General features: G+C 43.0%; 3 protein-coding genes across 4 annotated transcripts; 2 read left to right on the forward strand and 1 right to left on the reverse strand.

The window, feature by feature from the left end:
- Positions 1-114: 114 nt before the first annotated feature.
- coa6 (cytochrome c oxidase assembly factor 6) lies at positions 115-1,077 on the forward strand. Its single transcript, XM_049761706.1, has 3 exons — positions 115-273; positions 416-561; positions 637-1,077. The coding sequence occupies exons 2-3, from the start codon at positions 418-420 to the stop codon at positions 733-735; spliced, it is 243 nt and encodes an 80-aa protein (XP_049617663.1). The 5' UTR covers positions 115-273; positions 416-417; the 3' UTR covers positions 736-1,077.
- Positions 897-7,080, reverse strand: slc13a4 (solute carrier family 13 member 4). 2 transcript variants are annotated; one of them, XM_049761690.1, is made up of 16 exons: positions 6,958-7,080; positions 5,155-5,283; positions 4,495-4,631; positions 4,261-4,424; positions 4,144-4,198; positions 4,022-4,061; positions 3,675-3,755; positions 3,420-3,604; positions 3,236-3,355; positions 3,073-3,174; positions 2,906-3,007; positions 2,727-2,836; positions 2,339-2,448; positions 2,114-2,275; positions 1,912-2,049; positions 897-1,767 (listed from the first exon to the last, which is right to left on the reverse strand). In XM_049761690.1, exons 1-16 carry the CDS (start codon positions 7,078-7,080, stop codon positions 1,630-1,632), a joined length of 1,896 nt encoding a protein of 631 aa, XP_049617647.1. In that variant the 3' UTR covers positions 897-1,629. The 2 variants fall into 2 exon arrangements, with proteins under 2 accessions (XP_049617647.1, XP_049617646.1); XM_049761689.1 differs by having other exon boundaries at positions 4,022-4,064.
- A 51-nt stretch (positions 7,081-7,131) lies between these two features.
- Positions 7,132-15,776, forward strand: zgc:162331 (uncharacterized protein LOC793007 homolog). The gene is made up of 6 exons (XM_049761703.1): positions 7,132-7,270; positions 9,192-9,556; positions 13,924-14,115; positions 14,181-14,334; positions 14,467-14,652; positions 14,725-15,776. The coding sequence occupies exons 2-6, from the start codon at positions 9,310-9,312 to the stop codon at positions 15,038-15,040; spliced, it is 1,095 nt and encodes a 364-aa protein (XP_049617660.1). The 5' UTR covers positions 7,132-7,270; positions 9,192-9,309; the 3' UTR covers positions 15,041-15,776.
- The last annotated feature ends 1,657 nt before the right edge of the window (positions 15,777-17,433 follow it).

A 17,433-nucleotide genomic window follows, 5' to 3' on the forward strand; every position in this document is an offset into this window, starting at 1 on the left:
CGTTGACGAGTTTGAAAAAAAGTGAATAATAAATGTAAAAACGTCTAAAATTGTTTAGGGAAATAAAAACTTCTTAATCGCTCAATGTTATAATTTTAACGGCCAAAGCTTAAGCCTACCATAACAATGAAGCTCTGATGACGTCATCGATGCGCGACGGAGACGCGCTGTCCTTCACAATGCCCATGCTCCGTAACTACTTCCGCGTTAAATGTACATAGTTAAATATAAACAGTAGGTTTAGGTTGGACTATATCCACGAAATTTGATCGAGTGAGTATTCAGTAGCGAACAAAATACCAAACGTCCTGTTTTTTGCTCATTAAAGTTGCATGATGTACAGTAATGCTTCGAAAGTGCTGCAACTAGCAATACAAATAACATGTTTACCTTTTTCCAATTCCTTCAAATGCAGTCATGGCAGCTCCAAACGCAGAGGAACGAAAGGTCTGCTGGGATGCCAGGGACTTATTATGGAAATGTCTGGATGACAACAATGACAAGGCTGCAGCTTGTCAGAAATTCCAAAGCGAATTTGAATCCAAGTGTCCTGCTCAGTGGGTAAATGATCATGCATATCCAATTTTTTCTCATCATCATATTTAAGGTGTTCTTACCTACGATTTTTGCTTGCAGGTGAAGTATTTCAGTAAAAGAAGAGACTTCTTGAAATATAAAGAGAAGATGAATACGGAGGGGTTCACACCTTCAGATGGCCCCCGGCAGCCTTCGTAACCTTAAAATTTGCTAATTAGTGACTTTTTGCCACAATCAAGCCTTGAGGACATTTATGCTGATTGATTTATTTTTAAATATATTTATGTGAACAAATCAAAATTGCATTGGGTGTTCCTTTGACTGTTTGTGATCATGCACACTTTATACAAAACTACATGTTTGTTTAATGTATTTTATTCATGTACACATATTTGGTCTTCCTAACATCTGTAAATACATGGAACCGGCTCTTTGTTGTATTTACAAAAATAATCTGGAAGGCCTCGACAGCGACTCCGCTGAGTTGCGCTCAGCGTGACAACGTGAATAAATTACAAATAAAAGAATAAATGCATACTAGCTAGTGATTCTTCCTGTCATTGTTAGAACTCATAAAAGCCATTGCGTAAAGATAAAAAAAAACATATTTTTTGTAGAGCACAAACATGTTAATCATATTTGCATCTACCACCAGAACATTGATTATCATAAAATACAAGTTTGTGCGCTCACCCTTTGTACCTTAATGTTGCATTCATAAAAATGACTCCTTCACATCTCCAAGGCAACATTCATCCTTTAGCAGCTTAGCATTCAACTGTAAAGCATTTCTTGTTTTATTTTCTTCTCCTAAAATTGTATTTCATCTGTCACCATGGCGACTCCAAAAAGCCTTGTTTCCATGGAGCGAATGAGAATTTTCTGTGCCTTCTCAAGATTGCATTTACTAAAAATGTTTTCCCCAAATACTGTACAGGAGAAGAAAATTAAAATATCACACAGCATTGAAGGATATAAAATATTTTTTTCAGCTTTCATTGTGAATTGCCCCCATAAGCAGCATGCCCTTCCCTCTATTTACCTTCTTCCCATAAGTTCATTCAAACAAGGGGGGGGGGGGGGGGGGGGGGACTATAAACTAGAAGTGACGTTTGCGGCCACCGCCCAGTCCGGGAACTCCGTCAAATTAAAAAGGGGAACCCCCCACGTAGTGATAGCCAACATCACCACGGCAACGCCGATCAGGTTCACCCCGAAACCTGCTTTCACCTAGTGGATGAAAAAAAAAATTATGCATCTTCTGCCCTCTAGTGGAGAAATATTTTTCATTCCTTTGGTTACATAAAACAAGCTTTTTGATGCTGCAGGTGCGAGCCAGCGTGTGATTTTGGGGAATGTGTGTGTGTTTCATACCATGTCGCTGATCTGCAGGTGTCCGTAGCTGAAGACGATGGCGTTGGGAGGATTCCCCACAGGAAGCATGACCCCGAATGACACGCACATAGTGGAGGGGATTAAAGTGTGCAGGGGGTTGATGCGCAAGGTCTCGGACTGCGAAATAAAAAAAATATTCATAAAAAAAAAATTAACGGCCTGTATGTTGAAAGTGACCCACCAGTGCGGAGAGGATAGGCAGGAAGACGGTGAGCGTCGCCGGGTTGGAGGCGAACTCGGTGACCGCCGACACCAGCAGGCAAGCGAGAAGGGTGACGGCCCAAGGCGGGAGTCCGCTCATGGGCTCCAGCTGGCGACCGATCCACACCGACAAGCCTGACACCTGCACGCCGCAAAACCGGTCGCTAGGATGCAGTTCGAATTAATGTGTTGATCTGGATTGTACCTTGCAGCCGGCGGCTAGCGCGTAGCCTCCGCCCACCAGGATGACGATCTCCCACGGCATGAGCCTCTGGAAGTCCTTCCATGTGATCATGGGAGCCAGTGGGTCCGATGCTGCCAAATGGAATCAAAGTTTAGCGCCAAAGAACTTCATGAGGAGCTTCATTTGGACAAAAGTAGTGCTGTGCCGACATTTGTCACCATCTTAGTGTCAAGGAAATGAGCAGAGGGCTTCATTTAGACAAAAGTAGTGCTTTGGTGCTATATTGATTTGAGGAGCTTTGTTTAGACAAAAGCAGTGCTTTGCTAGAGCTTGGTTATTTAGATAAAAGATGTGCTTTGCTGCCATCATAGTGGCAAGAGATTAAAAAAAAAGCTAATGCTAGCGTTACCCGAATTTCTGTAGCTCGAAGAAGGTGAGGAGAAAGGTCGCTTTGCCGGAATGAGGAAGAGCAAGAAGCCCAAGAGGACGGACACTGTGGCATCGGTGCGATAGCCTTTCCTAAAAGAGAAAAAGCGGATGTTAGCATTTTAATCGTACGAATAAATCACGACTCTTGGGAGGACTTGCTTCTCAAATAGCGATGTCCATCCTGGTACAAAACCAGGTTCTCGCGTGAACCACAGCAGAGTCATCAGGATGAAGAATACACCAGTGACCACTTCTGGATAGCTACAAAAAAAAAATCGTTAATAGGGAATTACGATGCGTGCTTTCCCGACGGAATCGAAATCCACCTGATCGGTCCCAGTTTTTCATACTCCTCATGGATTCTCTTCTCTGACATCATCTCCCGTTTGGATTTGCGTTTGTTACTCAGCGAGCACGTTTCCCGGAAGCTGGATGATGACATCATCAATCAGACATATCGGTTATGCGTGACGCTTTCCCGGGACTTACTTGCAACCCAGAAAGAGGAAGTGAAGCCACAGCCAGGTGAGGACCAGCATGATGATCGCGATGGGGAAACTGAAGATGAACCAGGTGCCGAAGTTGATCACCTTAGCATCCGGGTAGCGCCTGTCGACCAGAGTGAGATTTTTTGCAACGTTGAGTAAATCAAGTACGGCGCCAAAACACATACGTGTTGAACTGCTCGGCGAAGATGAGGTTGGTGGAGGTGCCGGTGATGGTGATGAGTCCGCCGATGGTGGCGGCGTAGGTGATGCTGAGTGTCAGACATTTACAGATCATGTGATCCCGCTTAGTGGGATACTGAGAGTCTCGCCGGGCCTTGACGCGTTTCACGTTTGGGATTTCCACGGCCACCTGCGACGAAAAAAAATAAGAATCCGTGACTTCTAGAGTCTAATTTTTACGTTAGCGGCTACTTGCTAACCTGCGGCAAGTGTCCGTTTGGATGTGTGATGCGGTCTTGGTTGGTGTTTGGATTCATGCCATTGGGTTCTCCGGTCTGGACCTGAAGAGTCCCGAATAGAGGCAGTTTTTGGATTAAAACAAAAACTACCGTATTTTCTGCACTATAAGGCGCACCGGATTATAAGGCGCACCTTCAATGAATGGCCCATTTTAAATCTTTGTCCATATATAAGATATATACATTTGGCTCAATATTGGTCCATATATAAGGCGCACCTGATTATAAGGCGCACTGTCAGATTTTGAGAAAATTGGAGGTTTTTAGGTGCGCCTTATAGTGCGGAAAATACGGTAATTGAATCTTACCTCACTGAGCGTCGACACTTCTTGTTTATTGCAATTGTTGCTACTGGACAAGAAAAGAAAAATTAGACAAATAAAAATAACTTCAAATCAAGATAATATGGAGGAAAAAAAAAAAAAAATACCCGTCATTACGGTAAAGCAGCGCCAGTTGGTTCTTATCCGGGTTTTCCTCTTTGTCTGAAATGAAATTCAAAATCATAATCCGATAAAAGATAGAAAAGAAAAGTCATGAGTCGTACCGCTTTCGTCTTCGGCGGCGTCGGGTTCGAGGTTGTCGGCCATGCCGGTACAAATGAGTTGCTGCAGGACGGCCTCGGCGATGGGCATCACCATGGCCGTGGTGGACGTGTTGCTGAGCCACATGGACAGGAAGACTGTGCAGCACATGAAGCCTAGCACTAACCTGCACGGACAAGATTTTAGAGCGCCTCGTTGTCTTCTTATTCATTTTCCGTTTTTTTTACGGTGCTCACATGCCAGGCTTTGCCCCCGCGACCATCACCATGCGTAAGGCGATGCGTTTATGGAGATTCCACTTTTCTATAGACGCCGCCAGACAGATGACTCCCATCAAGAGCAACGTTGTATCTTTTGAGTACTCGGCCGCCACCTGCAAAAACCGCCGGAAAAACTCACAGCAGGAAATTGATACTTGTTTGTTCTTTTTAATCTCGCCATTGTGTAAGCCCATGTCTCGTGACCTTTCACCTAATGCTGGCTGGACTTTGTTCTGCTGCCATATTTCATACAAGACCAGAATCAATTTGGACCTTCAGTAGGAAAAGTTTCAAATGAATTGTCAGCTTTTTTTTTGGGGCTATCTAAATCTTATTTACTCTCTAAACGGGCTCAGGTGCTACAACTTTCCCAGCTCTCTATCGGGTTAAATAAGAAACCCGAAAGCGTACCGACAGACACCAAACGTTGCATAAAAGCTCTCCGCTTGCATATTTACCGACTTACAAGAGGCTTACAGTGCGGTTAAGAGGCGGCTTTGGTCACATGGTCCAATTTTTATGTAACGCTGTGATCGGAAAGGTAAAGATCTGGATTTAGTGAAAATTCAATGACTCTATGCATTGCTAGGAAGATTTAGCGCTGAGCTTTGAATGTTGAAATATGAAAAAACATACCTCGCTTGACTTGAGTACCCCAAAGAGTGGGTAGAGGAAGGCCGGGACGAGAGCGGCGGCGCCCAAGGGAACAGCTTCGGAGACCCAGTAGACTGCCGTCACTATTAGCACATATGCGCAACTTGCCTCCTGTAAAATAATTAATAATAAATCAAATAAATAAATAATAATTAGGCATATTATTCAAGAAATTTTGAAAGGTAAGGGGCCCTAACATTGATCCCTGGGGTACTCCAACATGAATTAATTTGAACTGTTTAAAATGACTACATCCAAATATAAAGATAAAAAATGTCAATTTGGGGATTTTTTTAAATAAAAAACATTATTAGGATTGGGATTGTTTTATAGAGGTTTACATTTTAGTCTATTTACTTATGAACGTTTGCTACTGTGCTAAAACAGCATGACTGATAGATGCACTGATTCAGCACTCGCTGATTATTGATTATCGGTTCGTGTTTATCAGACGACACCGGGAGACCTTCAAACACACGTCGCTGATTTCTTTGTTGCGACTGATTAGCGAGTTAAAGCTAAAGTGCAAAGTTTTCTTAACTTCTTCAACTGAGACAATTGATTGGATCATCAACTCCTTCTTATCAGATGGCTCACGAGTGTCATTTACACAAAGAACACCAAAGATAAATTGCTCCACACCAAAAATACCGCAAATTAGTTTCGGGTGTCATTTTACTCAAACAAATTCGGTAATTAACGAGCAAGTTTGACTGAACTGCATGTTTTGTTCCTGAAACAGCCGGTGTCGTAAGAAACCAACGGGACGCCGACCCAGCGTGTTGTCGGTGGCGGAACATGGATTATATAACTTCATTACTGAGATTATTTTTTTCTTTGTGTTGATGTTCTGGCACTCTGGCTCGGCCTCATCCGCTGCCAAACATGCGCTGATATAATAGCAAGGAAAGCAGTGATTGGCCGGCGGGCTGTGAAGAAGCACGAACAATATTTTGCTCTTGATTAGAATAAAACATTTGTAAAAACCAACAAAGCAGACGACCCGGGTACTTTTAATAATTAACTATGTGAACAATCAATGCTGCCATCTTGTGGCAGAGTGATCACTCGTAGATAAAGTAAAAAAAAAATACAAAGCCTGAATTTTGTTAGCTTGCTAGCATAATTGCGGAATTGTCATTTTTGATTTATAGTCAAAACAAAAAAAAAAAAGATAATTCGACTACTGTATTGGTTATGATTTAGCCTTTCGTCTGATTTTCCAAACAAACACCTCGGCACACAATGGATTAGATCTTGCGATAATCCGATTGTTCTTGCAGAAATTTTTACATCTCTGAGATTTGCTTTTCAAGCCCTTTTATTTTTTCAAGCAAGAACGAGACATGAATTTTTTTTAGCTTTTTCAGGCCTGATCTTCCGCTGATGTCAATGTCATCAACATAACGTGACATCCCCGCATAGATGAGCATTCATCACAACAAAAGGGTCTTTTGATTGCTTCGCACACAACAAAATCCCATCAGTAGACTGCAGCTATCAAAAAAGGAGCTTCAACAACACTAACCGGATTTGATCTTGTACGTATTTTTGCATTATTTGTGTCTTTTCGCGTCTACTTATGTTTTAGTAAAGCTGTTGTGCAAGCGCTATATAAAAAAAGTCTATTGTATTTTACTTTTTTTTTTCAAAATACATTAAAGATTTTCATTTTTTTTTTAAACAGGTTTCTTTTTAGTTTAATGTAAAAAGTATTCTTAACGGCAACAGAACTTCTGTTACTTTTTTTTTTTTTTTTCACGTCTCCAGTTTGTTTTGACTCACGCTGGTGGGGTGGATGAGTGGAAGCGGCAAGAGGGAGAGCGGGATGAAAACCACCACGATCAAATTCCTCGCCCTCCACAGCTTCCTGAGCAGATCCATTCTGGCTGCGGCCTCCAGCCTCATGGGTGAGGTTCTCGACTCAACAGAACTGGCCGTGAACGTCACCAAGCAGCCGAGCTGAGGGGTTGGAAGGCTCCGCTCAGCGCACAACTTGGGAGGGCTTCCAAACGTTGTGCGCTTTTACGCATGAGTGGACTTGTCCGGTGTTGGACGACCGGTCTCCTCCCGTTCTGGTTCGGCTCTGCAGTGTCAGGTGAGGAGGCCCCAGGATTTCATTTATTGGGCTGCTTAGGTATGCTAATCAAGTACCCACCTCTCGGCCAATCACATTGGAGGTGTTTGCATAAGGGCACGTGTTCAAGGGGTCTTAAAAAAATCGGAGCTACAACTAATCAAATCTGGGTGGGGAAATATTAAAGTAGGGAAAATATTTATATAATAAATATAGTGCACAAAACTAAACAAAAGTTTCTCTGTAGTAAATGCAACAATCCGACATTGCCCTCTAGCGGGGGATTTATTGTGTATGCAATATCTGACTGAACCGTGAGAGGGCGAAATTTATTTAGTGAGGATTAACTATGATTTCCACATACAAACACTTGACTGATTGGAAATAAGGACTCGGTAAAAAGGATTATCCTCTCAGTTTATTATGATGTGGTCAGAATTTTCAGCCTGTGAATAAGTTCAGTATTAATTGTAAGCTCAGAGGATAGAAGTTTCCGAGTCCACGTGAAGTTCAACGACAATGTGAAATAAATAGCCGTAACTGCAATTGAAATCCACAAGAGGGCGCTATGCACATGTCCCTGTCATTCCAGTGAGTGAGTCACTAACAAACCAGTCAGATATTAAATTCTAATTTTATATGATGATTTATGAGATATCAACATTTATTTTAGGTTATTTTATTTGATCTGTTTTCCTTCACTTTTGATTTAATGCGGGATTAAATCAAAGCGATCTCACATTGGAATTAGAATTAGAATTAAACACTGGCCCCACATTAGAGGTCATATCCGCTTTATTATTATTATGATTTTTTTTTTTACACGTTTCTGGGTGTTCCAATGTGTGTGAGCCAAGAGAAGATGAGAGAGACTCAGACGGATTATGAACACACACGAAAAAGAATTGAGTCGGAATGCAAGTGTGAGTGTGTGTGAGTGTGTGTGTGTGTGTTATGTTTTGTATTACATAACATTGTTTGATGTGCTTCAAGAAGGCTGCGTAAGGGATTAGGGTCATAATAATGATTTGCTCAGTTTATGGACGTCTGGAAACATTTTTAACACTCTTCAACTCACAGAGTACCCTTTAATGCAGGACTATCATTTAGAAAAAGTCTACACACCCCCTGTTCAACTCAGATATTGCTGTGGTTGTTTCAAATCATGTCAAAACATTTCCCACTATAAAAATGATCTACAATTTGTACTACACAACTGTTGTTTTCTGAGTTGCATAAGTGCGCACACCCTCATATAACTATGACCACTTTCAAATTTAAGTGTGAGTCAGGACACAGTGCTTTTGATTAACCCCGAATGAAGCTCAATTCTTCTAGTAGGCCTTTCCTGACATTTTGAGCCCTACTGAGAAGCATCTCAATTTCTTTTCATCCTTCCTCTGTGTATGATTGTTTTGCCGCTCATGTCATCACTCACCGCCCACCCCCCTCTTTAGCCTCTTCCTATTTCTGGTCCCACGTGCATCAAAGATTCATGGTGGACGTTCTATCTGGAGAGACATCAACAAGAGTGATCACGTTTATGGTACACCTGAGCATCTATACCTGGAATCATAATAACCCAAACAGTGAGGACAGTAAAAAGGGAATGTAAGAACAATGCCTAATTTGAACCTCAAAACCAAATCTAAGCCAATTTAGTTCATTTCAATTTAAAAATGCCTCGATAGCATCATCACCAGCAGGGGTGCACGTGAACGGGTCAGAGCGGTGGACGCATGCAGCCACTGCATGAGCGAGAGCTCAGCCGGCGAGTGGTTGTTACGTAAGAGCTCAGTCGGCCCAGCTGGAGATCAGAGAACAAGTCGGTGAGCGAGAAAGCTCAGCACGAGACAGGGAGGGAGGGAGGGAGGGAGGGAGAGTGAAGCAAAGAGAAATAAAGCGCAGGAGAAACAACACTGGTTCTTTCTCTGTTTTGCAGCCAGCATCATGAAGGAGATTTTTTCAAAGAGGACTTGAAGCCAAAAAGGATCCTAGATGGGGTCAACACAAGTGACCCTGTGAACTTTTCCACCGGTCCGCTCACATCACTTGTCTCCATGGTTCCCAACGTTGGACGCCGCCGCGTCTGCTTGCTGCTGAGCGCTTTGCTATGCTCGCTGGCGCCGAGCCGAGGCTCGGGACTAAGTTCGGAGGACTTGCGGAACGCCACCGCCGATGTGACTTCGTCGCCGGAGGAGTGGACCGGCACCACGGTCCAGATGCAGCCGGACCTGCAGACGGATGGACGGGCGACGGAGGTGCAGACCGAGTTGGGGACGCAAACTCCAACTCGCAACTACTCAGGTGGGTCAGTCGCCGTGTAAACTTTTTTTTTTTTTTTTTACCTGAACTATTTCAAATTTAAATCCAACTATTTTAAAAACTTCCTTTAAACCTAATCATAGCTGCAAATTGAATTTGTCAATTTTACTTCAATTTAATTCAGTGATTCTTCCTCATACCACTAGAGGGAGCCAATGTACTCGTATCACCCCAGACAAAATGTTATTTCTTGTAAAAATTGCAACTTCATACCTGGTGACTACTTGCGTCCAAATACTTGTCAGTGATTAGGAGAAGCTCCGTGGCCTGCAGGGGGTCTCAGATTAAGTGTTTGAATTACTGGCTGGGCTTTTGGATCAAGAGTTGAAATAGAGGTGAGGCATTTATCTTTCATGCTCGCTGGACAGCGACACAGCCGTAAATGCAGTTCTGTCTGGTGTGTGTGTGTGCATGTGTGTGTGTGAGCATCAGCCGAGGCGTTTAAAGACAGTTGTCCGAAGTGGAGCATGACTTCACCTCCACTAGAGCATGAGCTGCTTTTCTCCTCTCCTCCTCATCCCTCCATCCATTCCCACATCTGTCTCTTCTGCCTATCAGCTCCAATGCAACCTCTTTTTTTTTCCCCCACTTCTCTTCCCGCTTTATTCCCCTGTATTCTTTTTTTTTTTTTTACCCCCCCTGCCCACCCGGCTGGCTCACGTGGAAGCAAAATAGCCGTCAGCAGGAGACAAAATGCAAAACTCACGTGCCTCACACACACACACACACACACACATTACAAATGGACACGGTGAAACAACACCAATCTTCTTAAAGGTTTAGAGAATAAACACAGTTGCTTGTTTCATAACGGCGACTCTGTTTCTCACAGAGGAGTAGTAAGTAAGCTTTAATAACACACACACACACACACACACACACACACACACACATACACACACAGATGTGATCAGCCGGGCTTGCCACATGCGTGAATTACCACAGCAAAGCCCCGTTGAGTGTCCAAAATGTCCTAAATCCTGAAAGTGTGATAAACACTGCCGTGTGTGTGTGTGTTTCAGCATAAGTGTGTTATTTGTGCATATTTTGTTGACTTTTTCTCTCCCTCCATTTTATTTTAAGCCCATTCGACTCCTCAGGTTGAGCTCACAGCAGCGAAACGGTTTCACTTTTTTTTATTCAGACTAATTGGTTGCAAGGAAAATTTTTTTGGGTAAACTGTCGTGTGCAAAAAGCGGCGGCTGAGCCAGGCTTACTTCGGCGAATCTTTGCGTTAACACGGTAACACCTTCGATTAACCTCGGCAGGCAGAGTGGGTGCGTGACATTTAGCGTTAGCGTAAATCTCTCTGTCAGGCCTCGGGCGCTTGCTTAGCAGGTGGTCGGGGTCCTGATCGGGTCAAACTTTAGCGTGATTTTTTTTTTTTTTATCTGTACTGTTGAAAAACGTTAAAAAAAAAAGATCTTGCCATCATAAATCAATAAAACTCAAAAGTTGTGACTTCAAAATTAGTTTTCATTGTCAATTCAATGTCTGTTTTGATGAAAGCGAAGTGTGGGGAGTCTCTGTCCGTTCTCAATCATTGCCAACAGCCGCTCAAAAAGTCCAAATATTTTTATGGTTTGCCGATTTTTTTTTTTTCACCGTCTATTTTAGTCAGGCAAGGTATCCCCCTTACGATAACGCTAAGCTACTTATCCTCCGCTAATAAAGTCATCAGGTAGCCAAACGTCCATGTCAAATGTTTCAATGGCTCCCTTGCGATTATCCCCAAGCCAATTACCTTTGTCTATCCCAGGCTATTTCCAGCGTCGGCAATCCTCTTAATGGCACGACAACAACGGGAATACCGAGCGAACGGACACGCCCTCAATTAGTGGGTTGTAGCGTTGAAGCCAATTACTTCTGTCCATCTGAGTTCAGAGGACACCCTCGGTGTAATCTGCCACCATGTGTCTTTGCCAAAAATCCTGAAAACTTTTTTTTTGTCGACTTTTTCCCGTTGGCGACACGAACAAGCTCCTGAAGAAAGTGCAATTTATGATCTCTTGTCTCTTTGTCATGTAACTTTAATGAGTGCTTTATCTGCTGAGATGTTTTTTTTTTTCTCATGTGTCAGTAATTATATTTTCTGTCTGAATGGCGTCAGAATGAATCTGAGAGCAGTGGTTTTAAATTATTATTAAATTATGTGGAATAAAAAAAGAGGATAGTACGTTTAGATTTGCAGTAAAAGTTAAACACAACTGAATTGTACTTTTAAAAACGTGTACATTTTAATTGAATTTAATTAAGTGATACTTCCGCCAACCACTAGAGGGAGCCCTGTACATATGACACTGAGAATAACTATTTCTTCGCTTAGATTTCAACTCCTATGTGTACTTGGTGGCAGAAATATGGACCCAAAAAGTTTGAGAAATTCTCTTAAGCTAACATAGCAAAATTTAAATTAAGCTAACACCAGTTTCTGCGTTTCAAGTACTACTTTCCCCCAGCTGTAACTGAAAATACAGGCATCTTTTTTTTGCAGACACAGTTGCGTGTTAAACCTTTTCCCTCTTTTTCACGCTCTGTTTCCTATCAAACACCTGACACCCACAGGACGAGCTAGAACCGGCAACTAACTAAAAAAATTATTTGACCCAAAAAGCAGCTAAGTCGGATGTGTATTTCCAAAGAATTAAACACACAGGCGATTCGGTAATCAGTAGCGAGATCAGAAATAGATACGCCAGTGATGGCGAGAAGTTGGTTTGAGGTCATATCAAGAGAAAAACTAAAAAGACTACTTAGGAAGAAGCGGGTAACACAAAAGTGATGTGAAGCTAGTCTCCTGTTAGGGAAGAATGTCACCTCGTATTTGCGTCAACTTTGACTCTCGGCAGAAAAGCCCGAGCGTTTATTTTTAACTATAAACAAGGGAAAAGTGATCTGGCATATCATTTGGCTCAGCTAAAAAAAAAAAAAAATTCCGTCTTGAAATATATGAAATTATATAATCTGTTGTTGTAACAGCGATGCTATCTGTTAGCTAGTTTGTGTCTGTTAGCATTGAGCTAGCTGACTTTAAGGGCAAAGCCACATTTAAATACAAAAGGCATAATTATTTTTATTAAATGTTTAATTTGATGGTAAACTTCAAGTGGGAGGAGCTAGAATTCTCTCTTTTAAACAAAATATTTTCAAAATCTGCCAACAAAGCTAGTGCCAAACAACTCGTATGTCATTTTAGATTAGTAATGCGCCGTGAGATTTTTTGGGTTCACTAAAGATTTTAAACAAGACAGACATTGGGGGTCCGTAAAGCTAATCAAGCGAATTTTTGCTTGTTTGCGAGGGGTTGCCAGGATTTATGTTGAATAGAATACCGGCGCAAAACACAAACATCCCCACACAAAGGTTTCCCGGCGAGAAGACATTCTCAATCTTTTTGGCATTACATTCTTCCTGGCGGGATAGTAAATGAGTTAGTTTACCCGCAACGGCGTAGCAACAGAGTCTTAAAACACACAGTCACGGAAGACACTTAATAATGGATGCGGCTTTACAGCAGTGACGGCAAGTGTGTGTGAGAAAAAGCTCAAGGAGGCACACACACTAGAAGTATCGGTACTCGGTATCGGTGTCAATATTTGTACTGGTCTGCAAACATGTGTTGTGTTTATTTAAAAAAAAATAATTGCATATTAAATCGCAATTTACGGGGAATAATTATGATATTTTTTTGTTTACAAACAGAGTCTGACATGTTGTTTTGTCCTCTAAACAGTGAGTCAGCTCGTCCTTGTTGCACGTGTGCCTTCATCTGTGTTTATGCGAGCGGGAGAAAAAAACTGGATGTGCCGTCATCCTCACACAGGATGACGGGATCCTCTCTCAGCATTTCTCCTGCTGCAGAAATCCTCCCATCTGTCGTTGTTAATCATCGGAAAGCAGCTCACATGTCTTAGCTCACACATATCCAGAATTAGTGAAGCCGACGTCGTTTGTGAGATGACGCTAATTAGCGTTGGTTCGTGAGGCGAAAAGTTGCACGCAAAGCGGAGCCACTCCAGGGGTAAACATTTCCATCGGGAAAATGAGTCACATGATCTGAATAAAAGGCTGCAGAGATAAATACGATTATATATTCTTTCACGGCTGCAACTCCACATGAATCAATAACATATCGAATGACACCATTTTGGCTATGCATGCAAGGTCCTGGGAGATTCTAACAATAGCGAGACCTCGGAGCATAAGGACGATAAAAATAGCGCTTTCCCTCCCTCTGTTGAAAAGTATCGCCATGAGTGGAAAACAGACTTCTAGTTGCAAAAAAAAAAACATGGAGGAGATCAAAACAGATTATAAATGGATGAGGCCATTTTGTTTTGTCTGTCCAGGCCTGTCATGTATCCCCGTCCTGCCTCCACGTCGGGGATCTTTCTACGTGGAAAGCGGCACCGGAGTGTCGGTAGGGAGCGCGTTGGCTTTCTGGTGCCGCGGCGGCTACCAGCTAGTGGGTAGCGAAAAAATCTACTGCAACGCCCGCAACGGGAAAGCGCAGTGGAGCAACTACTTGCCAGTGTGTGAGGGTAAGCTACTCAAAGGCGCTAATCTATCAAAGAGCATTTTTGGATTCGGATTTCGTCTGTCCTAGCTATCCCCAGACCAGAGGACCGAGGGTTGAGAGTGGCGGTGTTAGCGTCGGTAGTGAGCGGCGTTGTCATCTTCGCGATGTCGCTGTCTTTTCTTGTCTGCTGTCTACAAGAACGATCCAGTAAGAAGAAAGCCAAAAAAGAAGTTCGGGCCAGGTGAGTGAAAGCTAAAAATTTTGGAGTCCCGCTGATAGTGAGAAGGTATTAAACTCAGGACGAGGATTAGCTAGCATGCTAGCATAAACCGATTGTTTCTACAAAATGGCGGCAGACTTTCCTTGTTCATAGACGCAGGGGGAAGCGTTCAACTCGCCGCAACGAGCGATGGCTGGAGAGAGAAGAAGGCGAATGGGAAGCCTTCCCTCCTCCAAAGATCTTCCATCTTTCGCAAAGGATGAACCCTCGCCTGGCACCGGACAGCCCACTCTACCTGACCGGAGGTCTCGGCGGATACGAGAACAGAGGATATCAAAGGTAGTCGAGGATTTGATCCGATTGAGTCAAAAATGTCTTTCGGATAACATATTTTTGAACGCCTCCATATAGGAGTCAGGAGAGTCTGCTGAAAGCCGCCCCGCCTGGAGTCTACCGCTCCGACTCCCAGCTCTACCCCCACGTGGTCCTCCAGAGGGTCCTGCCACCAACCGCCCCTTCGGCACCGTCCGCCCCGTCCGCCCCGCTCTACCTCCACCTCCCCACCACCACCTCCACGCCGGCCCAAACGACCTCTCAAGGTCACCTCATGGGCCAGTACCCCACCTCGACATACCCGCCCAACTCGTCGGCGCCGCCGTTCCACCAGCCCGTCCCGGCGCCCATCTATCCCAATCCCAACCCGAGGCCGCAGCAGCCGTGGCAATGAGGTCATTCCGCCCCGAACCATATCAAGGGAGGATAGCGCTACACAGCTAACGGCTAACGGCTAATACGAACTTTCCCTTTTAGTGCATGTAAGCGGGACTTCTCCTCCACTTGGTGTCCAACAGGAAGTCAAGCAGGGTTGTTTGCCAAGCTCTGCCGGTTGGGGCGGAACAAGGGGTGTCGAACTTTGCCATCTATATTTTAGTTAATGAAGAATCCCATAAATACCGTAATACCATGAAAAACATGACATGCTAAAATATTTCTGGCAAATATTTCTGTTTGGATTGTTAAGGTCTCTTATCTAATACGTGTGGGAACCCTAATAATCGTATTAATCGTACATATTTGTTCCTCCATTTTGTTATTAACTCTCAATTTATCATCAAAACAACAGACAACAAATTATGTGAATATGTACACAGTGTAAAAAATGCACGAATTTGCTTTGAGAGACTGTAAAGGTGCTGTACTGGAAAAATGCACTGAATCAAGAGCAAGACAGGAAATTTCTTATTACTACTTTCCTTTTGTTTACATTATGATTTCCTTGTATTATAAACTATGGAAAAAAAAATACTGTAGTCACTTTAACTGTGGGGCTTTTTATTTTTTTAATATTAGCACTAAAGTAGCCAAACTATTAAATTTGCACTTTTTTGAGAGTGTCTGTTTTCAACTACTCATTTTAACATTTATGTGAGTGTGCAATAAAAGCAGATGTTTCTTGAGTGGAACGGAATTGGTACTCAATTTTTTTTAGGCTATGCTAACGTTGGACAAAACACGCCGTCGACGTAATGGAAAGACGTTATAATAACAATATTACGCTTTGCATCTGAGGCAAAAAAAACAACACCTGCTCATTTGGTTTCTGTATCTGGTGGACATCGAATCTAAACAGGAGCACTTTGAAGAGAACAGATAAAGCTAGACGCTAACATTTTGGTGATTTAACGAGCGTGATGAACCCAAAAAGTAATCTTGATGAAATTGACGCGTACTGTCAAAGTAAAGGCTGGAACCAACTTAGGCAGTTCACTTATATTTACCTGATGGTCGTAGGTGTAACGGGCAACGGTGCCACGCTTTGGATACTTCTCCGCAAGATGAAGTCCAACTCTGCCTCAAAGGTCAGTTAACTGCTTTTTGGTTTGTTTTGATTCTAATTTTACACTAAATCTTTGGTTCCTAGGTCCTTGGTATGAACCTTGTTCTGATGGATTTCATGTACATCCTTTATGTTCCATTCGCCTGTGCTTATGATCCCTATTCATTTAGGACAAATACGACAGGTGAGCTCCATTGAACATTTTTGAAAGGCATTAATTGAAGATACCCGATATTCATTAACCCGCCAACTTGGATTGGTGCTAACTGCGCTAACTCTACTAATTGCTTCCAGAACTGGAGTTTACCTACAACAATTCCATCAACGTGACAGGAAACATATTAGAGATGTTCGTTTTGATCGGTTGCCCCTTGCTGTTGACCTGCATGTGTATCGAGCGCTACCTGGCTGTGGTCCAACCTGTGCTGTACCTAAAAATGCGAAAGAGGGAGTACTACATGGGGGTCTCCAGTGTGGTGTGGATTATCACATGGTTGTTCTGCCTGGCTTCGGGTAAGTATCTAAGTAAAATAATTGTAATTAATCCTGGTCATTGCCAAACACCTTTAGCTCCATCAGTAATGGTGGGAAACAGCACCCCCTTCTGGTGTGGAGTATTTACTAGCAGAATTGTTATTCCGCACCATCTCACATTTCTCCAAATATTTACAAAATTGAGGACGTTCAGATTTTGATTTTTTAGTTTCGATACACTCATTAATTTTTTCGCAGGTATTATCAACGACTTGTCCGTCATGCTACCGCCGGTGTGCATTGTCGTTTGCTGCCTGTTCTTCATCATGTTTGCCAGCCTCATGGGTGTGGTCCTGTCACTTCGTCAACAAAGCCCGGCATGCACAAGTGGCAACAAAACCATCTCACCCCTCAAGAGACAAGCGGTGGGGAACGTGCTACATGTGGTGATCCCCGCGGTGATTACCTACACGCCCGTTTGCGTCATGATCCCGTGTCTTTTTTTGACCACCTACGGTCCCCTGGAATTGAACCAAATGCTGTGCTACACTTTTCAGTTGTGTCAGTTGTTTCCGAAGTACGGCGTGCTCATTGGGCCTTTGTTTTACCTCGCCAAGTACAAACAAATCTTTTGTGGGATGGCGAAAACTAGCAGTGCACAGAGAATTCTATCATGAGCAGCTTTTGGGTTTACATTCCGGGAATACCGTATGTTCCGCACTATAAGGCGCACCTAAAAACCTCCAATTTTCTCAAAAGCCGACAGTGCGCCTTATAATCCGGTGCGCCTTATATATATGGACAAAATT

Source organism: Syngnathus scovelli, chromosome 22 (genome assembly GCF_024217435.2).
Source record: "Syngnathus scovelli strain Florida chromosome 22, RoL_Ssco_1.2, whole genome shotgun sequence".
NCBI classification, from domain to species: Eukaryota; Metazoa; Chordata; class Actinopteri; order Syngnathiformes; family Syngnathidae; genus Syngnathus; species Syngnathus scovelli.

What these genes read in the sequence shown, in the direction of transcription:
- coa6 (XM_049761706.1), top strand. Translation starts at nt 418, where the DNA reads ATGGCAGCTCCAAACGCAGAGGAACGAAAGGTCTGCTGGGATGCCAGG. An exon ending in CCAAGTGTCCTGCTCAGTGG is followed by an intron (nt 562 to 636) that starts GTAAATGATCAT and finishes TTTTGCTTGCAG; the next exon opens with GTGAAGTATTTCAGTAAAAG.
- slc13a4 (XM_049761689.1), bottom strand. Translation starts at nt 7,080, where the DNA reads ATGAGGCTGGAGGCCGCAGCCAGAATGGATCTGCTCAGGAAGCTGTGG. An exon ending in GAAAAACTGGGACCGATCAG is followed by an intron (nt 3,008 to 3,072) that starts GTGGATTTCGAT and finishes TTTTTTTTGTAG; the next exon opens with CTATCCAGAAGTGGTCACTG. An exon ending in TGCCTATCCTCTCCGCACTG is followed by an intron (nt 2,050 to 2,113) that starts GTGGGTCACTTT and finishes TTTATTTCGCAG; the next exon opens with TCCGAGACCTTGCGCATCAA.
- zgc:162331 (XM_049761703.1), top strand. Translation starts at nt 9,310, where the DNA reads ATGGTTCCCAACGTTGGACGCCGCCGCGTCTGCTTGCTGCTGAGCGCT. An exon ending in TCCAACTCGCAACTACTCAG is followed by an intron (nt 9,557 to 13,923) that starts GTGGGTCAGTCG and finishes TTGTCTGTCCAG; the next exon opens with GCCTGTCATGTATCCCCGTC. An exon ending in CTACTTGCCAGTGTGTGAGG is followed by an intron (nt 14,116 to 14,180) that starts GTAAGCTACTCA and finishes CGTCTGTCCTAG; the next exon opens with CTATCCCCAGACCAGAGGAC.